The following is a 19209-nucleotide window of genomic DNA, read 5'->3' as shown; positions in this document are numbered from 1 at the left end:
TAGGAAAAAAACACTAGAGTGTTGCTGTAAAGTACACCAGATCGGCTTGCAAGATCCCCTGCCCTTAAATCACAACATTCCGCACATATTTTTTGCAGCACCGACTGATTTGCATAATTCCTTTAGTGAATCATGTGCTAAAATGCAGAAAGCACGTTAAAATAAACGACGCTATCAGCGGGCTCAATTCATTCTCATCGAAGTGTTTCATTCCAGCCGCGGGCAGCTTAAATCCTCTGATGAAAAGCCTCTTCAGAACCATCTGTTTCTCCCTCTTCCTGCCGCCTTGCCACAATACGTACACTCAACAGTTTTCTTCCTGTTTTCAAACCATCCACATAAATTGTGAAGGACATTAAAGCTGTCCACAGCTGTGTGCTGAGAAAGAGGGAGAGAGAGAGAGAGAGATTGAGCATATTTCCCAGCAGGGGCAGAACTTGCCCTGTGGTTTATTAGTTTTCCCCCCACAGCTATTTAGCTGCGCCTGCAACATTGATTTTCATATTAGAGCGGTTTATGCATTTATTTATTTTATGTATTTCTTTTTGAACTGCTCTGATGATCCTAGACTTGCCCATGGTAATTCTCTGCCACTCTTGGCCCATGTGAAATTGCTTAATGGATCCTAAGACGTCCCCTGGGGTGGACACTGAGATGCAGACACAGACGAGAGGGGGGCGGAACTGAATTCCACGAATGTGTTTTGTTTTCATTTGCACTTCTTCTTAAATGCTCTGCGTTTACCCAAGGACTGTCAATGGGAAAAGAGAGTCACTAATTCAAAAAGAACAAAAACAAAACCCAGACAATGATTTAATGTGGTTGTAGGAAGGCGTGAGTGCTGGTTATGCAGCTGATTAGCATACGTACTCTGTTGTGCATTAGAGAGAAGAGAGGTGAACGCTGCTCTGCCTCGAGGATTGACTGTAAAAGAAAAAAAATCAATCAGTCGTGCTGCTACTAATCAATCTCCCTCTGAATATTACAGCCAACTTAAACAGCCCCGTTCTCCTTAATCGTTTCTTTGGAAACAATGTGTGTTTCTATATCTTTCCTGGTCGCTATTTCCCTTGATGGGTGTTTTCTTTTTACTGCTAAGGCACTGATTTAAGTCAGTTAGGTTAGAAAACTGCATGCAAATAATGTCAGAGTGCTGCTTCTCAATTAAGGTGCATTTTTATTCACAGAAATAAGGATTTAGTAAAGTATTAGATCTAAGTCACGAGAGCCTGTGGTAAAATCACTGGAACTGTAACCAATGTTACAATAACTGCATACTTAAAATGTTTTATCCAAACTAAGTGATACAGTTTGCATAAAATTATTCAACCCCCATTGCAAATCAGGTTTATTGGCAAAATGTACAGACTTTCAGCTGTTGCAATGAACAAATTCAAGCTCAACACAACAAATGTTTTAAGTGGTTTCCCCAAATTTAACTGAAAATGCAATTATTCAGTCAGTTATTAGCAGCACAAATCTGCAAAACAGGTGTTGTCTCAAGTACACCTGGTGCAACTAATCAAGGGCTTCATTAGTTGCACCAGGTTTGCTTGAGCTAGAACACATTAAATACCTGAACTTGCTAGGTTTGTTGAGTGTCATGTTTGACTGCATGTCAGAAACAGATATGGCTAAGGCCGGCCACACAATTGAAGATTTTAAGCCCTATTTTGAGCCCGATTTGCACCCCCAATTGATCGGGGGGGGGCGTGGCCTGATTCGATGCTTGTCGCAATTGACTTTTTGTCCAAAAAATCATCAAATGTGTGGTGCCATTAAGATTTTTTTACTGCTTCCGATCTCATCGGAGCCCGCATGATTCCAAATCGTAAATATCAAACATGTTCTCATGACTCTAGATCAGGCTGCCTCTGACGTGATAACCAGTGAGAGCGAGCAAACTTCACCGGATGTTGCGTGCTTCTATAGCTGAAACTTGGCAGCCACGAAAGTGGAGTATTGAGAAAGAAGATCACCCATATTCACCTTTGTTTATCTTCCAGTAAAACAACAATCACGGCAGAAGAACCAGCTGACGACGTCGGTCGTCCTCCATCTGTTTTTCTTCTCAAGTCACGTTTGATCTCACAAGTCTCCGTTAGATCTTGTCTCACTGTGAAAATGTTATACAATCGACAGGTGTGTGTGGTCTCGCAGTCTGGAAGAATCTTCTAGTGTGTGGATTCGGAAGATTATAATGCTAAAAAATGGAAAGAACACTGCCTACAGTTCAGCATGGTAGCGGCTAGGTGATGTTCTGGGGCTGCTTTGCATCTTCTGGCACTGGAAACCTGCAGGGTGTGGAAGGCCAGATGGATTAATTGAAGTATCAGGAAATCCTAGGAGAAAACGTCATGCCATCAGTGAGGAAGCTGAAGCTTGGACGTCATTGGACCTTCCAACAAGATGATCCCAAGCATACCTCAAATTCCACAAAGGCTTAGTTGCAGAAGAAGTCCTGGAAGATTCTACATTGGCCCCCACAATCACCTGACTTATAGAAAATCTCTAGTGGGATTTGAAGAAGGTGGTTGCAGCACGCAAACCCAAGAATATTACTGTACGGGAGGTTATTGCTCGTGAGGAATGGGCTAAGATTCCTCATAAACACTGCTAGAAGCTGGTGTCTGGTTACACATCTTGTTTGCAGCAGATCATAACAACAAAAGGGTGTTCTACTAAGTACCTAAGATGCTTGCCATGAAGGGGTTGACCCAATTATTCAACCAATTTTGAGACTGCAGAGTCTTTAAAAGTTGCATTTTCAGTTGAATTGGGGTAAACCACTTGAAACATTTGTTGTGTTGAGCTATTTCAATTACTTTTGTTGTTGATGTGCATTCACATAGTGACATTTACAGTGGCTCAAAACCATCCAATCATGATTTCTGAGTCATAACTATCTGCTTTATAATATCGTATTATATCCACCATCTGCTTTTTTTTATATATATAATTGTTTGTGGTGTGATGGATGCCTTCCACTGAACTCCTGTTTGTGAAGATGCGCTTGAGTGTTTTAAGATGGTACTGTGAGGGAAACAGCCTGACCTGACGTTTACAGAGGGTTTGTCAAGGACATTTTGGGATTGAGTGATATGCACTGACAGGCTAACCCTCACACACACAGACTGGTTGGCAAGGTTAACACACTGCACACAGAGGTGAAATAGATTCAATTAGGAGCGGTCCACCCGCCTGATCCTTTTAACACAGCTTTCCCAACGAGAAAGTACCCTTGTGCGCACACTTAAATGGGTCATTTCTTCTTGTCTTCTTCATATGTGTCTCAATATATTGGTTAAAATATTAAACTTTATACTTAAAAGTATTTAGTATTTCTTAATGTTGTCCTTTCTCTAATTGAAATGTTCCAAACAAAACTATATTCATTTTGAGAATATTGTTTTAATTTGATTACATTATCCTCCAGAAAATTACATAATTTTTACATTATAGTTAGTGTTTATCACTTTAAAACTTTCCATTCTGATATATACGGAATAGAGATGGATGGATGGATGGATGGATGGATGCTTTCAAAGTTTTGCGTCAGTACAGTGTTTTACGTTTTTGAATGAAGTCGTCTTATGCTCACCAAGGCTGCATTTATTTAATCACAAATAAAGTAAAAAACAGTAATATTGCGAAATATTATTATGATTTAAAATAGTGATTTTCTATTTTAGTATATTTTAAAATGTAATTAATTCCTATGATGGTAAAGCTGAATTTTCAGTCTTCAGTGTCACATGATGCATCAGAAATCATTCTAATATGCTGATCTGCTGCTCAAGAAACATTTCTTACATATTTCTCAAAATGTATTATACCCTTTTATAGAAATACTTCCTCAAATGCTAATTAATTTTTAAACATTACAAAAGACACTGCATAACAGCAATAACCCATACATGTTTACATGTTTCCTCTGTATGACTTAAACATCTCCAGTTCAAAATATGCAAAAGAACAAGAACTGCTTTATTGTAATGAAGAGAGAACCCAGATATTCATAAATCTTGTATTCTATCTGTGTTAGACTGTAGGTGTTATGATCATGCATAGTGCTGCATTTTTTTGCATGCTCTGATTAATGGCACCTGCTCATCATATGCGTATCTGCATATGAATGCTGTGTGGTTATATCGATTCACTCCTCTGTCTGTCCCTCTCTCTCCCCCCCCCCTGCGTACTGCCAGGGTCATTAAAAACCCCTGCGCTCCCTGCGTACAGTGATCATAAATCATAATTGCATGTGCATTTTTCCCCATTTGTTTAATGTTTCTGTCCGGGACAGCAGAAAAAAAAAAAAAAAAAAAAGCGAGCGAGAGAGATAAAGAGAGAAAGGGTGTTCCTGGGAGAGATTTAGTCGTACTAGATAAAGCTGTGATGGTGGCTCCCAGTACACCTACCATATGCCGCAGAGAGCTGCCGGGTTTTGCTGGTATGAAAACATGAAAGCTTTTAGTGACCTGGTGGGCAGCGTATGCATGCCAACTCCTGTTGTACCCTACACAGATGGTATTAGTGGACCGTCTTTACCACAGACACCACAGATCCATTTTACTATTACCACATTTCACCTCATCTTTACTATTTCTCTTTTTTTTTTCCCACTGTACTTCTTTGCTCGGACACACTGCTCTTTTTCCTCTAACCCTAACCCTGTGTTGTCATCAGTTTTGAGGTATTCCTTTTTGGGCTAATCTGATTGGACGATGCTCCCTGAATGGGTTGGAATACGTAGAATGTTAGTGATAGCAAAGAGAAGTGCTTTAGTACAAATAAATAATGCCTATCTGTAATTACTAGAAGAGTTTAGACTTTATAAGCTTGTACAGAAGTCTTATTTAATCAAAAATACTGTAAAAACTGTAATATTTTAAAATATTATTACAATTTATTTATATATTTTTTTTTATGTTTAAAAAACATTTTTAATTAAACATTCTATTTAATAAAACAAATGTTTAATAAAAATTAAACATTTTAAAAACATATATAAAAAAAAAAATATGAAGTTTAAAAGAACTGCATTTTGTTTGAAATGGAAGTTATTTATAACATTATAAATTTGATCAATTTAATGTGTCCTTGCTGAATAGATGTATTAATTTCTTTCAAAATAATCCCCAAACTTTTCAAAGGTGGTGTATTTGCTAAGTACAAAAGTACAATGAATTGAATTGCCATTGTCAGCATAAAAAGAAGAGTAAAAAAATGTACAATTTAAATTTTGAATCACAGGTTTTCATCTCAGACTTTTGAACCCCACTGATTTTTCTGTCTTTCAGTGAAATAGTTTTTCACATTTTCATCTTTAGATTGGGATGTGAATTGGTTTTCTATATATATATATATATATTTATATATGGATTCTCTCACACATTTGGTGTGTCTCAGTGATATCTTTGTTTTCTGCAACGCAAGGGAACCTAGAGGTCTAGTAGTTTCTCTCTAGGTTCCTGATTAGGAGTTTGCTTGGTAAAAAAATGCTATGCTAGTTTCTTACTTGACTTTTCCGCTTCTCCCTTGAAAACCAAATGGAGGACAATCCAATTTATGCCTGATTCCATCAGTCTGCTCTAGAGACATTAGTCCCTGACCCCCTCACACACGCACACACACAAATACAAAAACATGCGCTCACACATGCATACATACATGAACACGCATGCATTCACACACACAGCTGCATACAGGACTTCGAATAAATTTGACCATATATTTTATTTGCAACAGATATAGGAGGAGATGCATCCAACAAGTGTCCATCTTGCATATAAATTCCTTCTCTACTCTTTAAAAAGCATCCCAGGATTGAACAATGTACTTAAAATAAAAGAGGATTTAGCTATTATTCTAAAACATAGAAAAAAGTGGTATAAACTAGGTGTGAACAGACTACATTTAACAGGTGTATGTCTCAATCCATTTCCCATGAGTCATAGCAGTTTATGTGATAGCCAACCTGTTTGTCTGCTGTCCCCGTCCACACTGCCTCTTTTTGTCCATACACTAGCTGACAGCTGTGAACCAGAGCTCAGGGCCGATGCGGATGTTGCCTGCACACAAGATTAGTGAAAGAAGATTATGTTTCGTAAAGCCCTCACTGTTTAATTATGGCTATATGTATTTACGTGCATCCCCATATCCTTTGTCGACCATTCTCATTAACATCCACCACTATTATTCTATCTAGATTTTTACTTCTGATCTCTTAATATTTGTGTTTATGTGGGTAAAAACCATAAATATTGTCCTTAATTGACTAATTTCTATAGTTAAGAATATATTTCCAATATGATTTTATGTAGCAATGTTACAATGATGTACCATGGTAACCACATGTTTTGGCAGAATACCATAGTTAGCTATTGTTATAAGTAAAATCAAAACCTTATTTATCATTATAGCACTTTCTGTCATTTTAAGTATTCTTTTTTATCAGCAGTGTTACCACCATTTTTATCAGTCGCAAAAATGACTGTAGTAATTATGGTAAAACCAATGTTTAAGACTGTTACCTCAGGTGAATATTAGGTAGTTTTTTTTATATATATATCAAATCATTTTGAAAATAATGTTCTTTATCTCTCTTGCGTCACAAGAAAAAATATGTATTAATTAAAAAAAAAATGTTTTATAAAAAAGCTATTTCTGTTTGTGTTGTTGCATTTTATTATGTAAATAACTAGTATTCCTGGACTCTGTATCCTGTTCAGAGAGAAGTAACTGTATCAGAGAAAGGTGAGGAGAGAGACTGCATCAGTATTCTGTTCGTCTAGTGGGATTTTAACCGGCTAATCCAATCAGAGAGCCTCTGGAGTCACTCTCTCGCCTCTCCGTAAACAATAGCATCTGACTCTGGGATCGTTTGAGAGCCCTGGCCCTGCTGCGGTGAAGATTTTTGTATTTGGAACAATGGGATCAGACTTTAGCAGCACCTGATTGACAGGCCCATTCGCCATCTCTCTAATTTGGAGAAGAAATTTCACTTGGTTGCAGCTTAAAAGAACGAGTTTCTGCCCACTCGTTGTAAAATCTTCCCGCTCTACTGGAATTTGTTACGACATCCGCTTCAAACATTCAATGCTCATGATAACATACCACAAAAACGGAAGTTTAAACACATTATGGCTGCGCGCTTGTTTCTTTGGCGCATAAGGTCGATGCAACTAATCTATTTTTTCATTTCACTCAACAATGCAATTATTCTTCAAGTGTACATTGAAGGTGGACTCGAGCCATTTATAGAGATCAGATATCATAGAGGTGGGCTCTCTTGACTTAACATCTGCTTAGCAATACCCTAGCTCTTGAAGAACAAAAATTTCATAAAACTTCATACTAAAAAGTAAGATTAAATGAAATTAAAAGACTCTATTTTCTTCAGTAGTTTTTATTTGTTTTTAGCTTTTCAATAACAGTAAAGTCTACTTTCAGATTTCTAAACAATATGCATGACCAAAAATATGTATGACATGTATAGCAAATCCTCTGTACAAGAGTCTGTACAGTTGGCTAATGATATTGTCAATGAAGGTTGATGTTGTGACAGGGAGACAAGCGCGCAACATGCCGTTAAACTCTCTCCGTAGTTCTCATTGGGTTCTGATGATCTCCACCAACCACCCAGCCAAAACAATACTGCCATTTATCATCATTATAAGGCCGAGAAGGCACATTGAACTGGCATTTATACCATAATTTGGCCTGACGACACGTCATCCGCAGAACTTCCTGACCCCTTGAGTGTTGCATTCCACTGGATTTATATCCACACACATGCAGGATCCTTAATCCCTAAATATTGCCCTAAATATGGCTTTCTCTGCATCGCACCTCTGAAACCACAAGCCGTGTGGCAATTTGTCACCAGCACACCAGGCAGATTGGTCCTATTGAATAAGCATCTATTGTTGTGTGATGCCCTCAGTCCCCGCGGCTAAACCATCCGACACGGTCCCAGCAGGGGACAATGAATAGATCATCCTAGACCTTTATACACATACAGCACGATGGCCTCATAGCCTCGTTGAGCACGCGGGTCAAAGGCTTGTTCATATTAAACTGGTTTATATATCCACCCAAACAAAGTCCTCAAGCTCCTCTGATCCTGGTTACTTGTTCAAAAGTCTGTTTTGGAGGTTAAAGGATCTGATTGTTTATCTGACTGGAAATCAATGTTTAATTTGTTCTCCTAATCCCTTCAAAGTCCAAATCACCTGTTTTAGGTTCTATCATGTGGCGGTAGTTGAACTCAACAGGCAGGGCTTACACTTGAACATGTTTGTTTGTTTTATGGTCCTTTTTTGGAGTCGAAGTCATTATGGATAATGATTAGAAGAGTTTCACAAGAGTTGGAATGGTTTGATATCTCGAACTCAAAACGTCTTTCTTTTTCTCTCGCAGGATGATGAAGGACAGACAGCACTACACTATGGTAAGAAAAATCTTTAGTCTTAAAATTCAAATGTAAGTCATCAATGGTAAAGGAATGTTTTGGGTTTAATGCATCTTTCACAGAACTGTGCATTAAAGGATACCAGATACTGATTACATGAAAATCCATCCACAGGAATTTCAACAATAACAAATTAATAAATTGTCAATATAGACCAGTTTACACCTCAAATAACACTTTTTTTGTTCTGAAGAATTAATATAACTGTTTCAACAAAACAAATTTTTTATTAAATTATTAGTAATTAGGCATTTTAAACCATTTATAATGTTTTGTCCCATAGACTTCCATGGTAAATGGATTACTGTAAACACACTTTTTGTTTGTTTTTCCAAAGTGAGGGACGAGTATTTTTATGAGTGATCTTTTTTCTAACTTTGGTTCAAAACGGTTTGGGTTGGTAAGCCAAGGCTGCATTTATTTGACCGAAAATGCAGTAAAAACATTGCAAGTAATAATGTAAAATATTTTTAATTTTTCTATGTTAATATAGTTTAAAACATTATTTTATTCCAGTGATGCAAAACTGAATTTTCAGCTTCATTACTCTTCAGTGTCACATGATCCTTCAGAAATCATTCTAATGTTCAAAACATTTCTTCTTATTATTAATGTTGAATACAGTTGTGCTGCTGCTTAATATTTTTTCTGGAAACTGATTTTTTTCAGGATTCTTTGATGAATAGAAAGTTCAAAAGAACAGCATTTATTTGAAATAGAAATCTTCTGTGACATTATAAATGACTTAACTGTCACTATTGTTTGGAAATATTTACTCTTTTTGGTGGAAATCTCCATAAAATGATTTCTGAATTAAGTTGAGCTCACCTTATGGGAGAAAGGTGTATTTGTGTGTGAGTGAGGGTACATTTGTCCCCACAGCCACACGTGTGGTAAACAGAACCTGTAATAATCACCAGTTGTCCCAGAGGAAATCAACAGTGTTCCTCTGTCATGTGACACTACACATGGGCGGCCTCCAGGCCCTTGTTCTCTATGTGTGTGTGTGTTTGCCATCTGTCCTCAGGTTGGTCGTGTGGCAGGGTAGACGCTTGAAGATGAGCACCCCTTAGGGAGGGGGAGCAGAAAAATGATGGGGGGGGGATGGGATATAAAAAAGTGACTAATAAACATAAGCGATGAACTCAGAGAGACGAATAGCACAGAATGAAAATTCATTTCCACCTCTCCCTGTGTGGGGCCATGCGGCTGACACATGATTAATTGAGGGGTTTACAGCACGCTGTAAATTGTTCTTCTTCTCTACGGCTCCCCAGAGGCGCGAGGGGCTTTACGGCCCAAGGACCCGCACGCGTGCCGAAAATAAAATACAGTAACAAAAAAAAGAAAAGGAACAATTCGGAATCTTTTTTTTTAAAGTGACCGTTAACCCAAAAATGAAAATTCTGTCATCATTTACTCACCCTCATGTTGTTTTAGACCTGTATGACTTTCTTTCTGGCATGGAATTCAAAAGAGATATTTCATACAGTGGAAGTAAATGGGGATCAAGAACAACCACGGTCACCATTCACTTTCATTGTATGGAAAATAGCAGTTCTGCAACTACTTTTGTGTTCCACACAAGAAAAAAAAAAAAGTCATGTGAGTTTTAGAACAAAATAAAGGCGACTAAATGACTGATTGAAAAAGTTCTTACGCTTGCATTTCCTTTCCTTGCTAGTGGAGCTTAGCCTGGTAATACCAAACTCTGCTACTTCGCTTTGCTTCGTAGACAGAGTCTGGAATGGCATAATTGAAAAGCGTTTTCTTTCTCGCGAGGAGCTGCTTGTCTGAAGTTTAAAATCATTGGTTCCCGTAAGCCAATCACATAACGTTTGGTTATGGCGTGTGTTATGCGCATGCTCAGCCGCATCTAACTTCCACTGTAAACACATGTAGTATGATGCGAAAACAAAACCATCGAGCGAAATACCGGAGTGAACATGGCTGTGAACGACTTTTGCAGATTATGTGAAGTAAATCTACGCATCCACGGTACAATTAGTGTCTACGTCACGGCTCTCAGCCCGCCCTCTGTTCGTTGATTGGCCGGCTGTTTTCAGGCCGGAGGAAAACGGAAAGCTATTACGCTGTCTCAGACTGAGTACAGAAGCGAAATGAAATTGAGCGGAAGTAAGAAGTCTGACGTAGTCAGGCTAAGTGGAGCTTGCTAAGGAAGTCATTTTTTTTCTACATTTGCATTTAATCATTTAGCTAACACTTTTACCAAAAGCTCAGATATGAGAAAAAGCACAAGCAATTTATTAATTCAGTAATTCTGAATTTTAAGAGTATTTAATTTTTGAATTAATTTGATCACATTTTAATTAAAAATGTACTTTATAAAATTGTTGAAATGTTTACCTGCCATACAATAAAAAAAAAAAAAAAAATTTAATTAAAAAAAACCTGCCTGTAAAAAGTTTGGGGTCGTATGATTTTGTTTTATTTTTTAAATAAATTCAAAATTGTATTCAGCAAGGATGCATTAAATTGATCAAAAGTGACAGTAAATAATTTTACATTGTCACAAATGTTTTCTATTTCTAATAAATGCTTACTTTTTCAATTGATAAATGCTTAAAACATCATGGTTTCCACAAAAATATTAAGCAGCAAGACTGTATTCATCATTGACAAGCACCAAATCAGGATATTAGAATGATTTCTGAAGGATCATGTGACACTGAAGACTGGAGTAATGATGCTGAAAATTCAGCTTTGCATCACAGGAATAAATTACATTTTACAATATAGTAAAATAGAAAAAGTAATTTTAAATTGTAACAATATTTTACAATATTACTGCATTTTTGATCGAATAAGTGGGTGTTTGGTGTTTTAGGCCCCCAACGGCGCCTTCCAGGCAGCGAGGGGATGGGTAGGTTTAAGGTTGAGGGTAGGGTTAGCTGCCTCTAAGGAGCCATTGGGGGCTTAAAACACCATCGAGCGAATAAGTGCCGCCTTGTTGAGCATAAGAGACTTCTTTCAAAAACATTTAAAAAAATCATACCGACCCCAAACGTTTGAACGATAGTATACATTTCAAGAGGGACTCGAGTCATTTATAGAGATCAGATATCATAGAGACTTGATCCTCTTGACTTGGGCCCGTAAACATCCGCTTAGCAATACTTTAGCAATCACATGGCAACATGCACACTCTTGAAGAACATTCTTGTGCTTGCCTTCTCTTTCTCCCCCTCCTTCTTTCTTATCCTTTCTCTTCCCTCATTCTCTCCTGGTCATGGGTCTGAGGTTAAAAGCTACTCTTGTCACTCAGGGTTTTCCTGCTGACATCAGCCACTCACCTAAGAGTAAGAATAAGGAGAGCATTTCCCTCCTTTTTAAAAGAAGGCAGTAGTTGACACAGACGTGAAAAAGCACTCAAGCTTAGAGGATTGTCCCTGCATCAGCGTGGCAGGACACACTAACAGAGTTACAGAAGTGCTGGCCCTCCCTGCCCTGCAGCCTCCTAATGGGCCACAAACTGCCAGTGGGGCACAAACGCTCAACCACAGGTGCAGTCGTCATATGTACTGTAACAATTACTTTAAGTGTACGGGTGAGGAGACTGGGCTGGTTTAAGTTCTTTTCAAAGTGTCATGCTCATGGGGGGTGTTGCCTAGCAACTGGTAGCATTTTAGGATCATGGAGATACTATTATAGTTTTATTCATATTTTGAATTAGTTTTTATTTTAAAGTCCCCCTGTGGTGAAAATCAAGCTTTTGTTGTTTATATGTCTATGCTGTGTTTTTAATATGCTTCTGACATCACAAACTACCTTGTAACCAATCACGTCAACGTGAGTTTTAAGGTATACAATTATTGACTACAGGCGGACTTTAACATTTTCTGTTTTCATCGTTTAAGTTTTAGAAATTTTAGCATTTTGTCATTTTTATTATTTTGATCGTTTTTATTCATTTTTATTTCAGTTTTTGCTTTAGTTATTTTAGAATATCAAGTTAAACTAAATGAAAGTTACTATAATAACTTCAGTTAACTATAATAATGTTAGATCTTTAGTGATGTGGTGCAATTTAATTTAAATTGTTAAAATATAAGACAATTTTAACAATAAAAAAAACATTCTCTCTCTCTCTCTCTCTCTCTCTCTCTCTCTCTATATATATATATATATTAACAGTATATATATATATATATATATATATATTAACAGTATATATATATATATATATTAACAGTATATATATAGTGATGTCACTATATATGTGCTGTCAAATTATGTATGTGTATATATATATATATATATATATTATTATTTAAACAAAAACTTTTATGTTAGATGTGATTAATCACGATTAATTGATTTAACAATAAATGTTTTAATTAATAAAGATTACATTTTTTCCTATTAATGATTTTAATAATTGGATGAATTTAGATTTTTTTAAATGTTTATAGTCATGCATGTCGCATGTTATTACAAATGTATTATCATATCTGCTCAGCATAATTTCATCAGTTCAGCGGTGCACTGATCAAAAAATTAATTTGCAGTTAGAGAAAAAAAAGAATTTTATTAGAATAAAAGGCATATAATTGACATGAAAATAAGGTAAAAACACTTGCCTCTAATTCCTGCTACAGACTGTGTGATTTCGGCAATCCTCTAAGATCATTACAAATCACACTGTACGACATGGATCTAATAAACTTGGGTATGACATGAATGTAGACTGTACGATGATGACACCTATTGAATCGTAGACTACGACTAAGTTAGAAATCGTACAGTGTAAACCGGGCATAAAGTGCTGCTCTAGCAGTATGTGTGTGACTGACTCCCTTGCACAAAATATAAATAAACCCAACAGTATTTGAATGCTTCTTTCTTGTGTTCCTTCTCTCTCTAGCCTCAGCTTGTGAGTTTGCAGAAATTGTCGAGTTACTCCTGAAGGCCGGAGCTGACCCGTCAATCAAAGATCAAGAAGGCTCCCTTCCAGAGGAGGTGACAGAGTCTAGTGCCATCTCCTCTCTCCTGCGCCAGTATACTGCTCCTAAAGGCTAAATCTCACTCTGTGAAACCCAAAAATCAAACCCAAACCACATGATCACCATCCTGTTAAAAGTTTATACAAACTGTGCTCCTTATCCAGATGGTACATGCTGTCAAACCAACAATAGTTCCCGAAATGAACTCGATCGGTTCAGCATTTTAGAACTATTCTAGTTCATTCCATTTGGCTGTGGAGCACCGATGTTATACTTTCAAACAGTTAAGTTCAGACAAACCTGTCCTCCCTGTCCTAGAATGGTACATTCCAATGAATGTGTTACTGTTGTTACTATTAAAAACATGGAATCTCCTTAACATGGCGTCTCCTTTTTCTGCCATATGCTCTGTTCTTTAATTATAGCATTACCAGAATCCGCACACATTTCTTTAGGAAGTCATTACAAAATGGTTTTATTTTTAGGTCAGTGATTTTCAACTGCAATATACAGCAAGTTTGACAATAAAATGTACAATATGCTTCAGAATCATGGTAGATGTCAAGCAATGTGCTGTATATTATATACAATGACAGAAATTTGGCATTGAGGCATAAAACTTTGATAAGCACAAGAATTGATAAGCTATGTGAATTGATGGATATAGTAAAACCTCATTTTGATTCTCATTGGATCCAATATTAAATGTAGCACGATTATATATAGAGTTAATAGCATGAAGTACCTCTGATCAATGTCTTCATGTTGTTATCATTGCATTTTGGGCTATTTGAATCTGTTTATGCTTCAAGAACACAAATATACTGGGTGACTTAGTATTTTTGAACATTTTCCAAACAACCAACAAATAGGAATCCTTAAACTTTGTTTTACTGAAAGATATCTAAAACAATGGGATGATCCTGTCTCCAGTTGAGCGGTCATATTTACCATTGTTCTGTTAAATTTTGTGGGCGAAATCCAGTCATTTCAATAAGAATCCACACTTTCGCGTGTTCCACGTGAGGTCGAAAAATGTCTCCATGCAGATTCCCCTCATGTTCAGTTTGGTCACGTGATTATTCCATGTTGACCAACAGAATGATGCTTGTTTTGAAAGTGATGAAATTTTGCAAAAATAGCGCTTATATGACTGCACCTTAAGACTTATTAAATAAAAAAGGGGGCTCAAGTGGAGGAGTGAAAAACATTAGCCTGGGTTTGGGCCTGCAGAGCTGCATCCCTCCTCGAGAGCTAGATCCTCTGCCAGTCACTTTAGTTATTCCACAGACAGGCAGGAATTATGGTATTGGTTTGTTTGTAAAGGCTGTTTGTCCCTTATTCCGGTAATTTCCATAAATCCGCTGGAGTTGGGGGAGGGTCAATGCCGCTGACGGCATCCTCCGTGGGCTTGTCTGCACGACAGTGACACTAAGCCCATTATGTTTCCATTATGTGCCTCAATTTCCCACTGAGCTCTTCACTTTTGACATGGACTCCTCTAAAATCATGTCCCATATTGCTCAGCTTTCTTTACTTAACGTTTATGCATTTTTACAAGTCGCCTCTCTGGATGCTTCCCTAACACCATTAGTGCCAGATGGTGGAGGTTTGTTACTCTCACTCTTTCTCTCTCTCTCTCTCTCTCTCACTGTCCCTTTCACTTTCTCTCTTTTTGTCTATCTCTTTCTCCGGCTATTCAGCTGCTTGTCCAGCTTAAATGGAATGGCACGTACTGGACTACTCTTAATGCAATGCTTTACTCCAGCCTTGCTTAGAATTTGCCAGCCAGCAAAATATATTGAAAAATATCCCACTAATATCTCAAAAATAATAATTTGTAGTTAAAATATTGGTTCTCGGTGTGCTATATGTAAGGGATACAGTACAGTCAGCCAAAGTCAGACAAAGACTCCAGCAATATTAAAGTTATATTAAAAATAAAATGGTGCTAATTGCAATTGTATGAAACAAATCGGCAGACATAGTGCCGGTTTCAGACAGTTATCCAAATAAAGTGCTGCAGAGATGACACATTTTTGTAGGCCAACCTGCAAGTTAGCATCACCCTGGTTCCCTCAACAAAAACCTGGATTATTGCAGAAAATAAACTATGTGACCAGCAAATGTTTATGATTCTTAAATGTTCTGTTCATGATAATCTTCAGAAACTTTAATGGCTTTTAAAGTCTAAAAACAATTGCCAAAGGTAAAAAGCTAAAAGTATAAACAAACTACACTAATGTTGCCATCACTAATCCAACAACTCTTTCATTTTTTATTTAAAAGCATTTTAGTTTGTAAGAGCGAGATTATAAACAAAGAGGCTGTGAAAGCGGACTAGTAAGTAGATTAGTTGTGGCTTTTATTGTCCCCAACAACCTCTATAGTCCCATTTAGACACTTATTAGCAACCACTTTTTTAAGACACAAAAAATAAAATAATAATAATTCACACTTCTTCTCCAGTTCATATCCTCTGTTGAGTCTGTCGAGGTCAGAAGTCCGCAGGTGAAAACCAACACTGGAGAGCTGCTTTATACTAGAAATTGAAGTGTAATTCTAATTGAAGGCAACTTGGATGTTCAAGTATCTACCTTTTTTACAAAGAACAACCTCCTGGATAACAACCAGTCTGGTTTCAAAAGCGACCACTCAACTGAGATTGCTCTGCTCTCGGTTATTGAAGCTTTGAGACGAGCAGCTTCCAAATCATCAGTACTCATCTTGCTGGATATCTTGTCTGCTGCTTTTGGCACAGTTAACCACCAGATCCTCATGTCAACCCTAGTGACGAAGGGCATCTCAGGAACCACACTCTAATGGTTCAAGTCTTACTTGAGGGTGTCGTGGAGGGGTGAGGTGAGGTATCTAAGTCGTAACACTAGCTTCTGGGATGCCTCAGGGCTCAGTCTTTGGACCACTTCTCTTCTCCATCAACATGTTATCACTAATAATCTGTCATTCATAAAAATGGTTTTCCCATCACTGCTACGCTGATGGCACACAACACTACCTCTCATTGCAGCCAGATGATCCGACAGTAGCTGCTCACATCTCAGCCTGCCTGAAAGACATTTCTTGCAGGATGAAGGACCACCACTTTCAACTCAACCTTGCAAAGACAACTGCTTGTGGTCTCAGCTAACCCAACTGGTTGCCAGTTGCTGCTTGCATCAAATTCAAGGCACCGTTTGCCTAAAGAACAACTACTGGTTCTCCACCTCTGTACCTAAACTCACTACTTCAGACTCATGTGCTCTCTAGAACCTTGCATTCTGCAAGTGAACGGCACCTTGTGGTAGCCTGGTTCTACCAGACTCTCGTACATTTCATTTGTACAGAGAGTCTGGCCTCTCTCCATTGACAAGCGTTAACTTCCTTGTAGGCGGGTTCTCTGTTGAAGTTTAAAACTATTGGATCTGCCCAGAGTCACTCTGGATCTGCCATAACCAATCGCTAACCTTTGGTCGTGACGTAACCCTACAACTCAAACTAGCGCACGACCTCAACGTCATCGTTCTCAGCCACTCCCTCTGTTCGCTGATTGGACCGCCAAAAAAATGATCTGAGAAAACCAAAGAATACACCACAATCCCAGACATAGTAGCCTACTGAAGGGAAATAAAATTGAGCGGAAGTACGCAGGAGGGCGGAGCCAGGCTAGCCTTGTGGTGCCATCACAAAGAGGCACAAAATTACTTTCACTGACCTTTACCTTGACTGCTCCATGCTGGTGGAATGACCTGCCTAATAGGGAATAATCACAGCACTTACATATTGTTGCCCTATTATTGGTTTGATTGCTTTTATTGTTCTCCTCATTTGCAAGTCGCTTTGGATAAAAGCGTCTGATAGATGATTAAATGTATTGATTTAAAGTATTGTATTGTATAAAGTGCTATTTAAATAAACGTGAAGTGACTTGGAGTGTCGAATCGCAGAGCTCTTGCAAACATCCATATCGCTATTACCAGATGCTTTCTTAACTGCTGTTTTCTCAATGTTTTTATTTTTGTTGTGTGTTTATTTTGTTATTGAGAGGAAAGAGAGCAGCACATATTTACATATTCATAAACGTCGCGCTCAGCAGCGTAAGCGGTGCCGGGATGTTCGCTAAAACAGTTTATCGCTGCAAAGGTATTTCAAACATATTTTTATCCCTAAATGAAGAACAAAAAAAAAACTTTGTTGTGAGTAAATCGGGACCTACGTGTTCTGACGACGTCAGATTCCAGACCGCTGGATGGTCCGTTTCGTTTGACCTATCAGAATCAATAGGCTATTTCAGAGAGAGCCGAACTCTAAACATGAGTTCCAGTCAATCAAAGGTAGAGGCCATTCTAGTGCATATAGGCCATCAACTCAAGAGCTGGCTTCTATATTACATCAAATGCAAATGAAAGTACTGCCCATTAGGCTACACCTCTACAGTTATACTAACCGTTTGTCCGTGCAAAATGACCTTTCTTTATTTGTATGGCTGTTGAATTAAAATGCCAACTCATGTCACTGAATGCCATCAGACACAGAAAAATACCCCGTATATGCTGCCCAGATTAAATTTAGGCCGAATAACTATTTGCTTGTTAATTTATTCCTTCTCACCCGGCAGGCTGGTGAATCGTTGGCTTCAGGAAGTTCGTAATAAAAGCTCGCAGATCGATGATAATGGCATTTGCGCTTGTGTTTGTCATCTTTGCAAAAGCAACAGTGCAGGAATTTGCTCAGATTTATATGTATACTAGTGCTGTAAGTGGCGTGTAAATTATCCCAACTGTCTTTGTCGCTGTTTATCTTTGTAAGACTGAACTATTAAAGGCTGTACATTAATGGCCGCGGCAGCTCCAATCAATGGCTGAGTGAAATCAGCTGGTTTGTGGCGTGTTTCCTTGCAAAGAGCGCCTGTTTTGCTATTAAAGTCCTTCTTTTCAGGTTTATTCCATAAATATTGCTTTCATACCAGGAAATCGATACTGTTTCCAGCTAAACGCAAACTGAAAACACAATCTAACGATATTCATTCTATTGTTTTAGAGACAATTTGGCCTTCTTCATACGTTTTTATGAATCGGATAGACAGTTTAGGACGTTGTTTTGGGACGCAAAAAAAGTTTAAATGCACCTTGTGGTTCTGTAATATATTTCTATAATATATTTCTATTTTGTTAATATCAGATCCAATCCACGCGACTGAGAAAGTCTTTTGAATGTGGTTATTTTCCCCACAGTTGTGTTTTCTGGCCGTTGAGAACATCAGGCAGCCTGCTTGTCCTCATTTCACGGAGCAGTTTACAATTAGGTAACCTTTTAGAGGATTAGGGAAGGTTTGACTAAACAGCAATCTGCTACAGTCTGTGGAAGCAGAAGGATGAGCTTGTGGAGCCGGCGAACAGATTTGCGTCTGAAAGTTCCACATTGTGTGTGTGTGTGTGTGTGTGCGGTACAGTATTTGCAGAATTTTTTTTTATTCCATTGTTCTTGGTGTATAACCCCAATGTATGGACACATGTAGATGTTTTTTGTAGTTCAAAACATTAATACCGAAAATTAAGTAATTGCTGACGTGCACACAATGCAACCAATTTACAAAATAAATAAAATAATCTGTGCGTTCAATGCTTGAATTACTATAAAGTGAATCATTAAAATACTTCAATGGCACTATTGTTGTGAATACAATTAACTAATTAAGAAAGAGCCCCTCGTGAACACTTTAAAATCATCATTAAACATGGTGACATAGTTGAGTTTAATGGCTCTAAACCATGG

The 19209-nt window shown here is 37.8% G+C and overlaps 1 protein-coding gene across 1 annotated transcript in view; it reads left to right on the top strand.

Moving 5' to 3' along the window:
- acbd6 (acyl-CoA binding domain containing 6) overlaps positions 1 to 13831 on the top strand; it is a 33127-nt gene extending 19296 nt beyond the window's left edge. Inside the window, exons 7-8 of the mRNA XM_084388558.1 lie at positions 8422 to 8452; positions 13359 to 13831. Of these exons, the coding sequence (XP_084244684.1) occupies positions 8422 to 8452; positions 13359 to 13513 (186 nt within the window). The 3' untranslated portion in view covers positions 13514 to 13831. The remainder of the gene's footprint in view (positions 1 to 8421; positions 8453 to 13358) is intronic.
- Positions 13832 to 19209: the final 5378 nt, after the last annotated feature.

This window comes from Rutilus rutilus (assembly GCF_951802725.1).
Source record: "Rutilus rutilus genome assembly, chromosome: 19".
Classification (NCBI taxonomy): domain Eukaryota; kingdom Metazoa; phylum Chordata; class Actinopteri; order Cypriniformes; family Leuciscidae; genus Rutilus; species Rutilus rutilus.
The sequence above is the reverse complement of the archived record's forward strand: the minus strand, read 5'-3'. Positions and strand labels throughout refer to the sequence as shown.